Source organism: Eleutherodactylus coqui, chromosome 1 (genome assembly GCF_035609145.1).
Source record: "Eleutherodactylus coqui strain aEleCoq1 chromosome 1, aEleCoq1.hap1, whole genome shotgun sequence".
Taxonomy (NCBI): Eukaryota; Metazoa; Chordata; class Amphibia; order Anura; family Eleutherodactylidae; genus Eleutherodactylus; species Eleutherodactylus coqui.
The window spans coordinates 51919650-51938544 of NC_089837.1; the positions used below are offsets into that span (position 1 = coordinate 51919650).

The 18895-nt window shown below is 49.3% G+C and overlaps 1 protein-coding gene across 3 annotated transcripts in view; it reads left to right on the forward strand.

The window, feature by feature from the left end:
* LOC136620888 (cytochrome P450 2K6-like) overlaps positions 1–18895 on the forward strand; it is a 63242-nt gene that overhangs the window by 3715 nt on the left and 40632 nt on the right. For 2 of the 3 annotated variants that reach the window (XM_066595943.1, XM_066595951.1), the window contains exons 2-4: positions 3966–4128; positions 13899–14048; positions 15534–15694. In XM_066595943.1, the coding sequence (XP_066452040.1) occupies positions 3966–4128; positions 13899–14048; positions 15534–15694 (474 nt within the window). Of the gene's footprint in view, positions 1–3965; positions 4129–5871; positions 6100–13898; positions 14049–15533; positions 15695–18895 lie in introns of those variants that run through there. The other variant, XM_066595960.1, reaches the window with a different exon arrangement.

An 18895-nucleotide genomic window follows, 5' to 3' on the forward strand; every position in this document is an offset into this window, starting at 1 on the left:
GCTGGACTCTGCCCGGGTGTGTACGATTTTAGAGCCCAAGATAGAGGATTACATCCCATCTGCTGTACTCCCCGGCTGTGGAACTCTCCAGAGAGGAGGGAGAAGGCAGAGAGGAGGAGGCTGACAGAGAGGAGAGCAGAGGAAGAGCAAGCACCCCTAGCTACGCAGTGCACCACTCCTCTCCTCCTTACCTGCATAATTTGCTGAAACCTGTGGGGTGAAGGTACCGCATACCCACGGGTGAAGAGAGCAGGGGTAGCCACACTGCTAATCTGACGGAATAAAACCTCTGCCACACTCTGCTGCCACCAAGTGGTCTCTTGCTGGAGGGGCGCCTTACATTTATGCTGCCCTCTGCCGCCACCAGGTGGTCATTTACTGTCCATGTACCCTGAATTTCAGCTACAGTCTACCGCCACCTGGTGGTCATCCAGTAGAAGGACACCCTGCACTATTACTGCTTTAGAACCTTGAGCTTGAAATTACAAGCAGTATAGCAGACTGCAGCCTGCGTGGCAGACTTTCAATGATATGCACGCTGCACTTGGATACATTGAAGAGTCCTGACATGTGGTAAATAAACAAAATTCCTAGAGGACTCCCCCTGTTATACTACAGCAGCTCTGACCGGGCGACGTCTTCACTTCTGGCTACGATTTTCTATACCTAGTATACACCTTCTGCCTGCGTGGCCCCTACAAAGCAAACAAAACTTGCTAATAGGGTGCAGCAGATTGCAAAACCTGGTGCTATGGGGGATGCCCAACCTGGCACGCCTCAGGGGTCTTCGCCTGGATCCAGTGCTCCAAGTCCAACCATTGCAGATGTACTGAGAGCTATTACAGGGAGTCGATCCACACTTACGGAGAAAATCGATGTCCTACAATCTGAGTTTGGATTGCTGCGGGTGGATATCCATAATCTACAAGAATGGACTACTGTAGTGGAGACTCGAGTCTCCGACCTGGACTACAGTCACACCACGCAGGGTGCAAGTGCAGGCACTCAAATCGGTCACCTCAGCCCAGCAACTGAAGATTGAGGACCTGGAGAATAGCTCCTGCAGATGCAACATCAGATTGGTTGGCCTACCGGAGGGAGTGGAGGGGAGACAGCCATGCGAGTACCTTGAATCACTACTCTGGGACTTCTACGGCTCTGGCTCTTTTTCAACCCTCTTCTGCGTGGAACGTGCACATCGTATTCCAGCTAAACCCCCACCTCTGGGAGCTCCTTCGCGCACGTTTATAGCTAAGCTCCTGAACTACAGGGATATAGATAAAGTGCTGGAATTGAGCCGGAAAATGGATCCCCTAAAAGTACAAGGCCAGCATGTGAGAATTTTCCCCGACTATTCTCTAGGTGCCGAAGTGTCGTCAGAAGTTTGCAGAGGCAAAGAATCTCCTACGCTCCAAACAGCTGGACTATGCAATGCTGTTCCCGGCTAAACCTAAGGTGATCAGAGACAACCGGGTTCATTTTTTTGATAAACCAGAGGATGTGATCGCCTGGTAAGAGCACTAATAGATCCTGAGTGCCCTGTGACACTTTAAGGGGACTGATCAGCTGAGATGAGTATTGATGCTCCCTATTGCCACCATTTACAATACTGCTTTCCTCTCTGGAGGGGAGATGGACTCTCCTTTGGGGGAGGGGAAATTTGAGCCAGAGGAGGTAGTAGAGGCTATCCAATCCTTCCCAAATAGAAAATCCCTGGGCCCGGACGGACTCCCTATAAAGTGGTAGAAAAGAAACACGGAATTCATTGCCCTGAAACTTCTCGAGTTACATAATAACATCCTTCGGGAAGGGATCTTGCCGGCAACCATGCATAAGGCTGTATCTACCAAACTCCCTCCACCCAATATAAAGAAAAAACAAAAACACCTCCCTTACCCACTACAGGCTGCCACGACAGCCTGTAGCGGGTAAGGGAGGTGTATTGATTTTTTTTCTACTTTACTTTGAAGTCCCCCTGGGGGACTTTAACATGCGATGCTTTGATCGCTCCTGCAGTATGACGTAATGCTATAGCATTACGTCATACTGCAATTTAACAGGCAGTCTATCAAGCCACCCCACGGGGATGGCTTGATAGGCAGTCTGGTAAGGCAACCCTGGGGCCTTTCATTAGGCCCCTGGCTGCCATGACACCTGCACGACTCCCCCGAACTCACCGCGGGGGGGGGGGGGGGGGCGTGCAGGACCCCCGAACATTGTTCGGGGCATTTAAATGCCGCTGTCAGAATTGACAGTGGCATTTAAATGGTTAATAGCCACGAATGGCCATTAGCGGCTATTGCCCGCGGGTGTCAGCTGTTATAAACAGCTGACGCCCGCACTGTATGAAGAGAGGTTGCCACGCAACCTCTCTTCATACATACCCCGCCGCTCCATGACGTACCGGTACGTCACGGAGCGGGAAGGGGTTAATAAAACACTATTGTTTATCAGACATAAATTCTCCATCATCCCCTGACTAGCCCTCTCTTTACAGCCTAGGAAGGGTTAATACTAACACATTTAAAACTGACAAATCTACCTTGGTGGGCGCTCACACGACAGCTCCCATGCTCAGCACCCTGTGAGCCAAAGCCAGGAGCAGAAAGTACAATGGAAAGATTTGCATGTCTTCCCTATAACAAACCATTTCCTGGCTCCAGCCTGAACACAAAAACCACCGTGCGAAATCGCTCCCAACTGGTACACAAGCTAAATCCTTCTATACGCAGGTGCCAGTGACCAGGAGTACCACCTGGTTACCGGGGGTCTCATTACTTGTAGAGCTTTACCTGTACCCTGCAAATGCAGCAGCACAGGACTTGGCAGAGGTGCCATCGCCATATTGTAGACCTTAACCCGTACCCTGCACCTGCAGCAGCACAGGACTTGGCAGAGGTGCCATCGCCATATTGTAGACCTTAACCCGTACCCTGCACCTGCAGCAGTACAGGACTTGGTGTTATCATCTGGTGGCACTGTTCCTGCTGGCGTGGCATCTGCTGGGCACTGTTCCCACTGCCAGGTTTCAGTCGCCTCCGATCGGAGGAAGGTAAAAGGCAGCCCCTGCGTTCGCTTTGCTGGTGGTTTTCTACTGACAAGTCCTCCTCAGATACAAGCGTTCACACGATGTCCTCTGCCTGTTCAGCTCCTCCTGGCCTGTGCTGCTGACAAGTCCTAAGGTGAAGCGCAAGGGATTTCAGACATCTGCGCAGCTGTTCCTCACTGTCCACTTCATCCTCACTGACAGCCGCTGCAGAAGGTCCTTCATCTTCACAGATGATCTGAAGCTGTGACAGGAATTGTGAGGGGAGCTGACTGAACAGAGAGCTGCTTGCTGCTTCCTTTCCAGGTGATGATGGCCCACATCCCTGCACCTCCATATCTCGCTGCTGCTCCTCTCAGCTTGTTCCTCTGGGCCAATCACCAGCCACTGTCAGGCCACCAGATTCTGCCTGACAACCACAGGCATTTCCCGCCATTTTTCTACAGCCAATCATTTGCTGCTGCCAACCAGTCCATCACTGAGCAGAACTCACTCTCTGCCATCTCATCTGACCCAGTAATGACCTTTGTAAAGAATCATAGTTAACCAGAAAACCTCCTCCATAGAAGGTGACATATCATCCATCCATCATGTACATAAAGCTCCCAGTTCCCATAAGGCTTTCCCTCCTAACTGTCCCTCAAGCCTTACAGGGGTCCTAATCATATGTACTTACTTGTGACTGATTATAACACACACGTTGCATAGTCAATTACTATTTAAAGGGGCCTTTCACGGTAAGTAGTTCATGCATGTCTAAGTATGAAGACCAAACTACCATAAGCTGCTATTGGTGACACGCGGAGTCTTGCCCTTATATTAGAATATGTTCACCATTAAAAAAAGATAAAAAGAGAACTATCAGTAAGATATACACCACACATACATAACTGAAAGCTTCCTCCTCTTTTGTATGCAGCTCTCTAAGAAGTATGGACCAGTGTACAGGATGCAATTAGGAGAAGATGAAATTGTTGTACTCTGTGGATACGAGGCAGTGAAAGATGCCCTTGTCAATCATGCAGATGCATTTTCAGGAAGACCAAAAGTGCCACTGCTTCACCCAATTACCAAAGGATATGGTAAAAATCATAGTATTGACACTGATTGGTGGATTGATTTATTTTGCTTTTTTATTTAAGTTGTCCACTTTGGAAAACCTCTTATTGTGGGGGGAATAGCGAGGGTCCCCAAGATCCTCCCAAAAAATGTATTGCTAAGAAAACTGCAAAATAACTACTTGTCCTGTTCTGATTTGGGAATTTCTATCCACTACTCTAAATGCTAAACCTGCCCTAAATATAATAAAGATCCATCAACAATAACATATTCCTTGAACCCCTTCCAGCCCGCCAGATGTAAATAAACAGGCTTATGGGTCTCTGTACCTGAAGGTAGATGATTTACATGCTCCTAGATGATCCTAAGCGGTTTGGTATGTAGTGTCATCAAAAGGATTATGTTGTCTCTGATCACATGATCAGACAGCACTTGTTATGGTCTCTTATCACTGCTCCTAGCTCTCAGTTATTGTATCTCCAGCAGATGAGTGTACTTGCTACGTGCTTTTGCAATGATATCTTAGGCTACAGCGCCACCATAAAAAGGCTGCGTTCTAGCCTAAGGCCCCTTAGTGACCAGTCATACATGTTTTTTTGGCACATTCTAAGTGGTTAAGGTGTTTTCTGACACTCATAAAAAGTAGCTGAGGGCAGGAAGGACACAGAATAAAGCTTTGTTCCCACGAGCGTATAGCAGCTGCCATTTTCAGGCTGGCCGATAAAAGCTACGATCTGAGCAATAAAAACTTGGGAAAGGGGCGCATAAATCTAACGTTTCTGCGCCAGTTCAGACGCCATGGGGCACAGTGCATATATGCCGAGGCCACCATGCCATTTGCCCTTCCCTCTCCCTTGCTGGCTCACCTCCTCTCTTCTCCCCTCTGACTGATTGCAATGGGAGAGGGCAGGATGGGAGCGGAGCTAAGAGCCCCCCCCTCGCCCCGCCCTTTTCTCGGCAGCAATAAATGGGAGGAGGTAGGATCGGGCAGCACTTAGCTCCATCCTCTCCCATTGCAATCAGCTAATGGGGAGGGGAGAAGAGGGAGGAAATTTAGCAGTCATGCTGCTAAACTCCCTCCCACCCCCCTTCTCTGGCTGCTCACATTGGCTCCCATAAGAGCCCATGCAGCAGCCAACATATTCTGGCCCTAAAGGTAGTTCCAGCGCTATCTTTTGGGCCCGACGTAAAAATGCCCGGCCCTATATTGGCCAGCCAGGCGCTTTTACGTTGCGGGAATACGGCTATGTGATATGATGCATTGGAATCTAATGTATCAGATCACAGTATATATAGACCAACCGTGAAAACGGCAGCCCGATATACGCTCATTGGAACAAAGCCTAAGAAACTATGGTTTTGTCAGGGTCAGTATATGTAGATCCACTGAATTACAGACTGGTATAGCTTGGGCCGAATCTAGAGATGATACCTGAGAGACCCTTATTTTTACTCTTTAACTCAACAAGGTGGAATGTGGGCTTTGTAGTGGGGTCTTTAGGCCTTTACTTAGGAAGTGGTCCCAGTACTATGGCAGCCATTGCTACTACAGGCATAGTCATGGGACCTGAGGGTGTGAACCAGAGTGTAATCAAACAGTCCAATAGAGGCAGGCAGCATATCTTCAGCACGAGAAACAAGCTAGAAATTAATTCACGGAGAACAGGTTCAGCATGGTAGATCAAGCTACAGGTCAGGGCAGGCAGTGGACACAAGCATAGTTAATATAACAAGCTAGGTCAGGAACTGAGACAGAAACATAGGTAGAGATATCCAAAGTCTGTAACCGGAGGAACAGAACACTAAATAGAACCCAGAACGAGACCAGAAGACCCATAATACTCAGTCACTCTTCATAGGAAGATGATGCCCAATATGTCCAGGGAAAACTGGGGATTGGTAGGAGAGACATTTAAGAACACAGCAGAGAATGCGTCGGAGCAGGGCATCTGAAGAGAGGTGGCTGGGTATGCACACTACAGTATCCAGGAGAGGTGAGCCATTGGCTACAGCCACAAAATCTTAACATCTCTACCCATTGGTCATAAGTCCCCTGGGCCCGTCATAACCACGTGGTGATTCTGCCATGAATGACATGTGACCAGTATGACTTTGTCATCCTAAGAAAACTTTAGTTAATTAATAGAGATGAGCGAACGCGTTCGTCCGAGCTTGATATTCGTGCGAATATTAGGGTGTTCGGGATGTTCGTTATTCGTAACGAACACCATGCGGTGTTCTGGTTACTTTCACTTCCTTCCCTGAGACGTTAGCGCGCTTTTCTGGCCAATTGAAAGACAGGGAAGGCATTACAACTTCCCCCTGCAACGTTTAAGCCCTATACCACCCCCCTGCTGTGAGTGGCTGGCGAGATCAGGTGTTCGCCTAATATAAAAGTCGGCCCCTCCCGCGGCTCGCCTCAGATGCGGTGTGAGTTAGATGAGGGACAGTGCTGTTTATACCGGAGCTGCTGTAGGGAAAGAATTGGTAGTTAGTGTAGGCTTCAAGACCCCCCAAAGGTCCTTATTAGGGCCACTGATAGCTGTGTGTTGGCTGCTGTTAGCAGTGGCATTTTTTTTTTTCTCAAAATCGCCTCTGCAGACCGTTGCACCTGGCATTAGGGACAGAAGTGCTGCATAGGCAGGGAGAGTGTTAGGAGTGAGTGTAGCCTTCAAGAACCTCAACGGTCCTTTCTAGGGCCATATTTATCCGTGTGCAGTACTGTCCAGGCTGCTGTTAGCTGTGCTGCATTTTTTTTGGGCTTCTCAAAATCGCCTCTGCAGAGCATTGCACCCTCCATTGATACTGCAGGGAAAGAATTGTATAGGCAGGGCCACAACACAGTTATTATTCATAGAATATACGCAGTGCTGCCTTTTGGTGGGAAAAAACTGAAAACAAATCTATTTGTCCAGCCTCTGTCCGTCCTTACGGGCGGTGGAGACGTGTGAGCTGCGTGAAGAACAGTGCTAAATCATACGCACCCAGCTACGCTTTACTGCTGGCTTCGCCATTTGCTTTCCTTAATTGGGAAAAAAAATACCTGCTCTGCCAGAGTTATAATAACTCTGCTACCCTCACGTTCTGTGACACATAAGCAGGGACACAGCACAGTTATTAAACTTCTCATGTTCATAGAATATACGCAGTGCTGCCTTTTGGTGGAAAAACAAGTGAAAACAAATCTATTTGTCCAGCCTCTGTCCGTCCTTACGGGCGGTGGAGACGTGTGAGCTGCGTGAAGAACAGTGCTAAATCATACGCACCCAGCTACGCTTTACTGCTGGCTTCGCCATTTGCTTTCCTTAATTGGGAAAAAAAATACCTGCTCTGCCAGAGTTATAATAACTCTGCTACCCTCACGTTCTGTGACACATAAGCAGGGACACAGCACAGTTATTAAACTTAGATAATTCATTCACTAGAGACAGTGGGGCCTTTCGTTTTCCAAAAAGTGCAAAAATTATATTTGGCCTGCAGTCTTGCGCCAATTTATTTCCTGCCTGTGAAATCAAATCACTGGTAATACAGCATGCTGAGGGGTAGGGGTAGGCCTAGAGGACGTGGACGCGGCCGAGGACGCGGAGGGCCAAGTCAGGGTGTGGGCACAGGCCAAGCTCCTGATCCAGGTGTGTCGCAGCCGACTGCTGCGCGATTAGGAGAGAGGCACGTTTCTGGCGTCCCCACATTCATCGCCCAATTAATGGGTCCACGCGGGAGACGGTTATTAGAAAATGAGCAGTGTGAGCAGGTCCTGTCCTGGATGGCAGAAAGTGCTTCGAGCAACCTATCGTCTACCCGCAGTTCTGCGCCGTCCACTGCTGCCAATCCGAATCCTCTGTCTGCTGCTCCTCCTTCCTCCCAGCCTCCTCACTCCACTACAATAACACCTGCTCAGGAGCGGGAGCACTCCCAGGAACTGTTCTCGGGCCCCTGCTTAGATTGGGCAGCAGCGGTTCCTCTCCCACCAGAGGAGTTTATCGTCACTGATGCCCAACCATTCGAAAGTGCCCGGGGTCCGGGGGAAGAGGCTGGGGACTTCCGCCAACTGTCTCAACAACTTTCTGTGGGTGAGGAGGACGATGACGATCAGACACAGTTGTCTTGCAGTGAGGTAGTAGTAAGGGCAGTAAGTCCCAGGGAGCAGCGCACAGAGGATTCGGAGGAAGAGCAGCAGGACGATGAGGTGACTGACCCCACCTGGTGTGCAACGCTTACTCAGGAGGACAGGTCTTCAGAGGGGGAGTCAAGGGCATCAGCAGGGCAGGTTGCAAGAGGCAGTGCAGTGGCCAGGGGTAGAGGCAGGGCCAGACCGAATAATCCACCAAGTGTTTCCCAAAGCGCCCCCTCGCGCCATGCCACCCTGCGGAGGCCGAGGTGCTCTAAGGTCTGGCAGTTTTTCACAGAGACGCCTGACGACCGACGAACAGTGGTGTGCAACCTTTGTCGCGCAAAGCTCAGCCGGGGAGCCAACACCAACAGCCTCACCACCACCACCATGCGCAGACATATGATGGCCAAGCACCCCGCAAGGTGGGACAAAGGCCGTTCACCGCCTCCGGTTTGCACCCCTGCCTTTCCCCCTGTGCCCCAACCTGCCACTGAGATGCAACCCCCCTCTCAGGACACAGGCACTACCGCCTCATGGCCTGCACCCACACCCTCATCTCCGCTGTCCTCGGCCCCATCCAGCAGTGTAGTTCAGCGCACCGTTTAGCCGTCGCTTGCGCAAGTGTTCGAGCGCAAGCGCAAGTACGCCGCCACGCACCCGCACGCTCAAACGTTAACCGTCCGCATAGCAAAATTCATCAGCCTTGAGATGCTGCCGTATAGGGTTGTGGAAACTGAGTCCTTCAAAAGTATCATGGAGGCGGCGGCCCCGCGCTACTCAGTTCCCAGTCGCCACTACTTTTCCCGATGTGCCGTCCCAGCCCTGCACGACCACGTCTCCCGCAACATTGTGCGCGCCCTCACCAACGCGGTTACTGCCACGGTCCACTTAACTACGGACACGTGGACAAGCACAGGCGGGCAGGGCCACTACATCTCCCTGACGGCACATTGGGTGAATTTAGTGGAGGCTGGGACAGAGTCAGAGCCTGGGACCGCTCACGTCCTACCCACCCCCAGAATTGCGGGCCCCAGCTCGGTGCTGGTATCTGCGGAGGTGTATGCTTCCTCCACTAAAGCACCCTCCTCCTCCTCCTCCTCCTCTGTCTCACAATCAAGATGTGTTAGCAGCAGCATGTCGCCAGCAGTCGGTGTCGCGCGGTGTGGCAGCACAGCGGTGGGCAAGCGTCAGCAGGCCGTGCTGAAACTACTCAGCTTAGGCGATAAGAGGCACACGGCCCACGAACTGCTGCAGGGTCTGACACAGCAGACCGACCGCTGGCTTGCGCCGCTGAGCCTCCAACCGGGCATGGTCGTGTGTGACAACGGCCGTAACCTGGTGGCGGCTCTGCAGCTCGGCAGCCTCACGCACGTGCCATGCCTGGCCCACGTCTTTAATTTGGTGGTTCAGCGCTTTCTGAAAAGCTACCCACGCTTGTCAGACCTGCTCGTAAAGGCGCGCAGGCTCTGTGCACATTTCCGCAAGTCCCACACGGACGCTGCCACCCTGCGCACCCTGCAACATCACTTTAAGCTGCCAGTGCACCGACTGCTGTGCGACGTGCCCACACGGTGGAACTCTACGCTCCACATGTTGGCCAGGCTCTATGAACAACGGAGAGCTATAGTCGAATACCAACTCCAACATGGGCGGCGCAGTGGGAGTCAGCCTCCTCAATTCCTTTCAGAAGAGTGGGCCTGGTTGGCAGACATCTGCCATGTCCTTGGTAATTTTGAGGAGTCTACCCAGGTGGTGAGCGGCGATGCTACAATCATTAGCGTCACCATTCCTCTGCTATGCATCTTGAGAAATTCCCTGCAAACCATAAAGGCAGCTGCTTTGCGCTCGGAAACGGGGGCGGGGGAAGACAGTATGCCGCTGGATAGTCAGGGCACCCTCCTGTCTATTTCTCAGCGCGTACAGGAGGAGGAGGAGGAGCATGAGGAGGATGAGGAGGAGGGGGAAGAGACAGCTTGGGCCGCTGCTGACGGTACACCGGCTGATTGCCTGTCATCCTTTCAGCGTGTATGGCCTGAGGAGGAAGAGGAGGAGGAGGAGGATCCTGAAAGTGATCTTCCTAGTGAGGACAGCCGTGTGTTGCGTACTGGTACCCTGGCACACATGGCTGACTTCATGTTAGGATGCCTTTCTCGTGACCCTCGCGTTGCACGCATTCTGGCCACGACGGATTACTGGGTGTACACACTGCTCGATCCACGGTATAAGGAGAACCTGCCCACTCTGATTCCCGAAGAGGAAAGGGGTTCGAGAGTGTTGCTATACCACAGGACCCTTGCGGACAAGCTGATGGTAAAATTCCCAGCCGACAGCGCTAGTGGCAGAAGGCGCAGTTCCGAGGGCCATGTTGCAGGGGATGTGCGTAGATCGAGCAGCATGTACATCCCAGGCAGTGCAACAGTCTTTAAGGGCCTGGCCAGCTTTATGGCTCCCCACCAAGACTGTGTCACCGCTCCCCAGTCACGGCTGAGTCGGCGGGAGCACTGTAAAAGGATGGTGAGGGAGTACGTAGCGGATCACACGACCATCCTTGGTGACGCCTCTGCCCCCTACAACTACTGGGTGTCGAAGCTGGACACGTGGCCTGAACTAGCCCTGTATGCCCTTGAGGTGCTTGCTTGTCCTGCGGCTAGCGTCTTGTCGGAAAGGGTGTTTAGTGCGGCTGGGGGAATCATCACAGATAAGCGTAGCCGCTTGTCAACCGACAGTGCCGACAGGCTAACACTCATCAAGATGAACAAAGGCTGGATTTCCCCAGACTTCTGTTCTCCACCAGCGGACAGCAGCGATACCTAAGCAATACGTAGGCTGCACCCGCGGATGGAAGCTACGTTCTCTCTCACCATCCAAAACGGGGACATTTCTGCTTCATCAATCTGTGTCTAATATTCCTCCTCCTCCTCCTCCTGCTCCTCCTCCTGAAACCTCACGTAATCACGCTGAACGGGCAATTTTTCTTAGGGCCACAAGGCTCACTCAAATAATTTTTCAGAACAATTTTTATAAGTTTCAATTAGCTTAAAAGCGTTGGAACTTTAACTTGAACCAATTTTTCGTTACACTGGGCTGCCTCCAGGCCTAGTTACCACTTAAGCCACATTAACCAAAGCGATTCACCTGCCATCTTGGTTGGGCATGGCCAATTTTTACTGAGGTACATTAGTACTGTTGGCACACCAATTTTTTGGGGCCCTCACCTACAGTGTAATCATAGTAATTTCTATGTTCTTCGCCTGCACTCATGGTACAGAAAGGTGTGTGGGGTTGGCCTACAGTTTAGCTACATAAATGTAACTTGTGCCTTGGCTATACTAAGGCTACTGAAATGGAACTAAGACTGCGCTCCCGCTATACTGCTGCTTCAGAATTGTTACTGGGGCCTGTCTTGAGTGCTACTATTGCTTACATGGAACGAAGACTGCGCTCCCGCTATACTGCTGCTTCAGAATTGTTACTGGGGCCTGTCTTGAGTGCTACTATTGCTTACATGGAACGAAGACTGCGCTCCCGCTATACTGCTGCTTCAGAATTGTTACTGGGGCCTGTCTTGAGTGCTACTATTGCTTACATGGAACGAAGACTGCGCTCCCGCTATACTGCTGCTTCAGAATTGTTACTGGGGCCTGTCTTGAGTGCTACTATTGCTTACATGGAATGGACACGTGGAGAGGACACGTAGTGCCTCAAAAACATCCCCCTCCTCCTCCAACAGGGAAAACATTGTTGGCAAATGCCTTTGCATTGGTTCGTCTGGTGGCAGTCCAAGAATTTCACCTTTACCGACACTACAAGAGAGCCCCCCCACCATCCGCCCGCCACGGCCCACTTAATCCTGGCCACATTCCGAAAACCAACAAAATACAACCGTGGTACTAGGTCCGCAGTCACCACCACATTACCACCAACGCGGTTACTGTTAAGGTGCATATAACCACGGACACGTGGAGAGGACACGTAGTGCCTCAAAAACATCCCCCTCCTCCTCCAACAGGGAAAACATTGTTGGCAAATGCCTTTGCATTGGTTCGTCTGGTGGCAGTCCAAGAATTTCACCTTTACCGACACTACAAGAGAGCCCCCCCACCATCCCCCCGCCACGGCCCACTTAATCCTGGCCACATTCCGAAAACCAACAAATTACAACCGTGGTACTAGGTCCGCAGTCACCACCACATTACCACCAACGCGGTTACTGTTAAGGTGCATATAACCACGGACACGTGGAGAGGACACGTAGTGCCTCAAAAACATCCCCCTCCTCCTCCAACAGGGAAAACATTGTTGGCAAATGCCTTTGCATTGGTTCGTCTGGTGGCAGTCCAAGAATTTCACCTTTACCGACACTACAAGAGAGCCCCCCCACCATCCCCCCGCCACGGCCCACTTAATCCTGGCCACATTCCGAAAACCAACAAAATACAACCGTGGTACTAGGTCCGCAGTCACCACCACATTACCACCAACGCGGTTACTGTTAAGGTGCATATAACCACGGACACGTGGAGAGGACACGTAGTGCCTCAAAAACATCCCCCTCCTCCTCCAACAGGGAAAACATTGTTGGCAAATGCCTTTGCATTGGTTCGTCTGGTGGCAGTCCAAGAATTTCACCTTTACCGACACTACAAGAGAGCCCCCCCACCATCCCCCCGCCACGGCCCACTTAATCCTGGCCACATTCCGAAAACCAACAAAATACAACCGTGGTACTAGGTCCGCAGTCACCACCACATTACCACCAACGCGGTTACTGTTAAGGTGCATATTACCAGTCTGACTGGGGCATGCAGACACCTTGACAGAATGAATAGTGTGTGGCACATAGGTTCCCCATTGCTATGCCCACGTGTGCAGCTCCTGATGGCGGTGGCACAGGATTCTATTTCTCATTGCTTCTGTACAGCATTGTGGGCTATCGCCCCGCCCCTATTAAAGAGGGTCGCTACCTAGCCGTGCCAACCCTGTGCAGTGTGTGCCTGCGGTCCCTCGTCGTGGCAGACGCACTTCTAAATAGACATGAGGGTGGTGTGGCATGAGGGCAGCTGAAGGCTGCGCAGGGACAGTTTGGTGTGCGCTGTGGGGGGGAGGGGGTGCGGTTGGGCAGCATGTAACACAGGAGAAGTGGCAGTGGAGTGTCATGCAGGCGGTGATTGTGCTTTGTTGGAGGTAGTGTGGTGCTTAGCAAAGGTATGCCATGCTAATGAGGGCTTTTCAGAAGTAAAAGTTGTTGGGAGGGGGGGGGCCCACTCTTGCCGCTATTGTGGCTTAATAGTGGGACCTGTGAACTTGAGATGCAGCCCAACATGTAGCCCCTCGCCTGCCCTATCCGTCACTGTGTCATTCCCATCACTTTCCTGAATTGCCCAGATTTTCACACATGAAAACCTTAGCGAGCATCGGCGAAATACAAAAATGTTCTGGTCGCCCATTGACTTCAATGGGGTTCGTTGTTCGAAACGAACCCTCGAGCATCACGGGAAGTTCGTTCCGAATAACGAACACCCGAACATTTTGGTGTTCGCTCATCTCTATTAATTAATTATGTTACATTTTTATTATGGCACACCATTGGATCTACAAGGTTCTCTGACTTAACCACGTTTGGATAGGAAATGTCAGTCATCATATTGTGTGCATTATTTTCCCCTCTTGTAATATCCACAGGAATTATGTTTGCTTACGATGATAATTGGAAAATGATGAGACGATTCACTCTGTCAGCACTTCGAGATTTCGGAATGGGGAAGGAAACCATTGAAAATAAGATTACCGAAGAATGTGATTTCTTGGTAGAGAAGTTCAGATCTTACAACGGTTCGTGAATGGTTTCATCATACTTTATTGTGTATACTGACTCCTGAGATCAAGTGACAATTACTATAGTTATTAGTAGCAGCTACTGTTACCCTGGGGTATAATGGGCCCATCAGAGGAGATGATTCTGAAGGTCCACCATCCAGCTAAGGTCTCCATCATTTTTTCCATGGTCACTTTCAGATGGGGATGTCTTCTGCTGGATCTCATGGGCTCTGTTATGGCAAGTTACTGTTATCACATCAGTAGCTGCAACTACTGAATGATCCTTTGGTCCTCAGGTTTACCAGAGCAACCTTGTTCATAGCCTTTCAATGTATTAACTAAGCAATGCAAAATGGAGAAAGTCCAGCATTGAGTTAAAAGCTTTTAGTCTTTATTAGATGATACAGATGGACATGGAGGAACAAAAGAGCTGAAAGCTTTTAACCCAATGCTTGACTTTCTCAATTTTCCTGTGCATCAGTTGTGGTTTCCAGCCAGTCCGTGCATGGGACATCTGCAGAGGAGCTGGTTTCTGGTTTGCATTTACTAAGAAATGATCTATCAGTGTCAACTTGATACAAAAGTTGGATGGATATACATGCACAAACCTTTAAAGTGCCACCATCTACCCTTATTACTCTCACTAAGGGCTCTTACCAACTGGTGATATAACTTTCCTGCAATGCAAGAGTGAGTAAAAACACAGGATAATGAAACCAATGATTTTCATAGTGATCTCTCTAGCCAAGTAAGGGGGTTTGGCCTGCTAGCCCCCCACCCCCACCCCCAATTGGCTAGAGAGATTACTATAATAACTGCTCTAGCTCGGCCCCCTCTCAAGCCCCACTTTTGCTGAAACCCACTAGCCCCACCCCCTATCTCTTCAAATATGGGGATATATGTCAGACATCCCCTGTAGCTCCGCCCCGCTCTCTCTCCTTTCTCGGGAGGGATTTCTAGCTTGCTTCGCGATCTTCTTCTATTGATTTCAATGGGGCCAGCCCTGCTCTCACATTGCAGGGAAGTTGTATCACCAGTGGGTAAGAGCCCTAAAGATAATGTTGGCATATGTGATGATGCTATTGCTAGGATATGCCATCAATTTTCAATCATTGGAGATCTGACCACTGTGACCCCTGCTGAGAAGTGTAGCTTGAAGCTCTTGGAAACCCAAAGCAAAATCTGCCATAGGACATTCCATGTGCAATGTACTTTTACAATACTGATGTCTTTACATATGGTAGAGGGCTATTTAGGCCTCTTAAGGCACAGGGCCTTGCTGTGTCTCCTGTAACCACATCCTTACAGCTACTGTAGTAGTACGAAAAAATTTTGGCTTTCAAAAACGTTATTCAGCTTTTTTGGAGGCTGCATGGTGGCCCACTGGCTTTGAATATAGCAGGCATTGATTCCATACACTAGAACATGTACTTTACATAATGAAATACTTCATCCTCTTTCAGTTATGTAACTAATATATTCTGACCCTTAAATTTCCAGGCGAGCCCTTTGATAACTTCATCCTAATAAATGCTGCTGTAGCCAACATTATAGTCTCCATCTTACTGAGTCATCGATTTACTTATGAAGATCCCACACTTGTGAAGCTGTTAAAGATTGTTAATGAAAACCTCCAATTAATTGGAAGCCCAATGGCAGTGGTGAGCAGCTCATCTTCATGTTATGTTTAATGTGGTCTTCTGGGAAATAACATAAATAGATTATCCTTAGGACAGGCCTTTAATATCTGATTGGTCGGGGTCTTAGATTCTTCAATAACTTGCAGAAAGAAGTGATACGTCAGAATCTTTCAACCAGTCCTACAGTATTCGGAGCTGTGTGTATGTGCTGCAGTAAGTAAATTGCAGGGTAAAATATATTTCTGTAATTCTGTTTGGGCTTTTTCTTAGGTTCCCAAGTATATTAAGTGCAGCCAATAGAGCAAAATGTGATTGTTCCCAGCTAGAGAAGTCAAGTAATCTTCTATATATGATATCTTTTAATGGCTAACAAAAATACATGAAGTTATAGCGAACTTTCAAATCTACTCAGGGTTCCTCAGGCATAATTAAATAGGTCTGAAAGAGGCCTGAAAGGAAGTGTGTGTGTGTGTGTGTGTATATATATATATATATATTGTAGCACAACGGGTGTTAAAGAGCACTCCAAACCGTCACTTTTCTTCTTGTTAGGTTTATTTATAACCTCTGTGACACATACCTTCCACTCCAGACCATTCCTCTCACCCTGTTACATACTTCCCCCCTCTACCCCAAGCCAAGCCGTCCGGCTGGGCACCAACTGCCACTGAACAATAAATTCTAGACAGGGCATCTGCATTACCATGTAATTTTCCCGGCCTATGTTCCACTTCAAAGTCAAATTCTTGCAACGTTAAGAACCATCTTGTCACCCTGGCATTATTCCCTTTATTTTTATACATCCACTTCAAGGGAGCATGGTCTGAGATTAGTTTAAATTTCCTTCCCAGGAGATAGTACCTTAGGGAGTCTAATGCCCATTTTACCGCTAACCCTTCCTTCTCAACTATGGCGTAATTTTTTTCATAAGGGGACATTTTTCTGCTTAAGAACAGCACGGGATGCTCTTCTCCGTTAATCTCTTGGGACAATATGGCCCCCAGCCCTACTTCCGATGCATCCGTCTGGACTATGAACTCTTTTGAAAAATCGGCAGCTATCAATATGGGCTGTCGACACAATACACGTTTTAGCTGTTCAAACGCATGTTCCGCTTCTGGTGTCCACTGCACCATTACCGACCTATTCCCCTTGGTAAGCTCTGTCAGCGGGGCTGCAATCGTGGCAAAATTTGGGATGAAGCATCGGTAATAGCCCACTATACCTAAAAACGCACGCACCTGTTTTTTTGTTAGGGGTCGTGGCCAGTCCTGAATGGCTTCCACTTTATTAATTTGGGGTTTAAATAGCCCCCTACCTATTATGTAGCCAAGGTATTTGACCTCTTCCATTCCCACTGCACATTTTTTGGGGTTTATCGGGAACCCCACCCTCCTGAGGGAGTCTAATATTGCCTGAACCTTGCTGAGGTGGCTTTCCCAGTCCCGGCTAAATATTATGATGTCGTCTAAATAAGCTGCTGCGTACTTCTTATGGGAAGCTAGGATTTTGTCCATCACCCTCTGGAATGTTGCGGGGGCTCGTTTTAGTCCAAAAGGCATGGTCACATACTGAAAATAGACGGGTAGAAAAAGCCGTCTTTTCTTTTGCGTCGGCCAACAGGGAAATCTGCCAGTACCCTTTTGTGAGGTCTAGTGTAGTCATATACCGGGCTGAGCCGAGTCTGCCAATCAGCTCGTCAACCCGGGGCATTGGGTATGCATCAGATTCGGAAACTTCATTAAGCTTCCAGTAATCATTGCAAAAGCGCTATTCCCCTGACTGTTTCGGCACCAAGACTATGGGCCTTGACCATCCACTTGTGGATTCCTCAATGACCCCCAGTTCAAGCATCCTTTTTACCTCCTGGGACACTACTTCCCTGCGGGCTTCAGGGATTCTATAGGAAATCACAGAGGTGAGGAAAAAGAAAAAAAAAAAAAAAAATGGTGGGAACTAGCACCAGCACCCGATCCCCTGGGTTAAACTGTCTGACTCTGGCTGCCCGATTATAGACATTAGCCTGCCTTTCCTGCGCTTGGAGGAGCTGTTCTTTTACTAATGGCATTATCTTGGCAAGTCTCTCCTGCATTTGGGCCACATGTTCAATGACACTCTTATGTGGGGTGGCTTCGCTCTCCCATGTCTCTTTTGCTACGTCCAGTAATCCACGGGGTTGTCGTGCATACAATAGCTCAAAAGGAGAGAACCCCGTGGAGGCTTGTGGTACCTCTCGAATGGAAAATAATAAGAACGGAAGCAAACAGTCCCAATCCCGGCCATCCTTTTCTACCACCTTCTTTAGCATATTTTTTAACGTTTTATTGAACCTTTCCACCAACCCATCTGTTTGGGGGTGGTAGACGGAAGTGCGCAATTGCTTAATCCTCAGCAACTTGCACAGTTCCCTCATCACCTTCGACATGAATAGGGTCCCCTGGTCTGTTAGGATCTCTTTGGGGAGCCCCACCCGAGTGAACATCTGGAACAATTCTTTACCGATACATTTAGAGGAAGTGTTCCTCAGAGGTATGGCTTCGGGATACCTGGTGGCGTAGTCCACGATTACAAGAATATACTGGTGACCTCTGGCTGACTTCACCAGGGGTCCGACTAAATCCATAGCAATTCGCTCAAATGGTATTTCTATTATTGGTAATGGTACCAACGGGCTTCTGAAGTGCGAGATAGGAACAGATATCTGGCACTGAGGGCAGGATCTACAGAAATCCTCTATTTCTTTATGGCACCCCGGCCAGAAAAACCTCTGTAGAATGCATTCCTGTGTTTTTTCTGCCCCTAAATGACCGCCCAGTATGTGAGTGTGGGCTAGGTCAGTACCGTATGCCTATATCCACCAGGTATCAGAAGTTGTTTTATCACTTCATTATTTACTTTCGTTACCCGATATAACAATTCATTAATCAATTCAAAATGAGGAAATCGCACCTCACCCCCTGCCTCTTGGGGTACACCATTAATCACAGAGATATTTTCTCGTGCATTCCTTAAAGTCAGATCATTAAGCTGTGCAGTCCCAAAATTATCCCTGTTCACCTCAAGGTCAGGTACCTGGGGTTTCGGAGTGGGTTCCTCAGAATCAGTCAGTCCTGCAAAGGGAAATTCGTTATGCTGATGCCGAACACCTCCCGTGGTGCTCGGCGCGCCGGCTCCACAAGGCCGCGGCACTTCCGCCCACAGTTCCCAAAACAACGGGAAGTC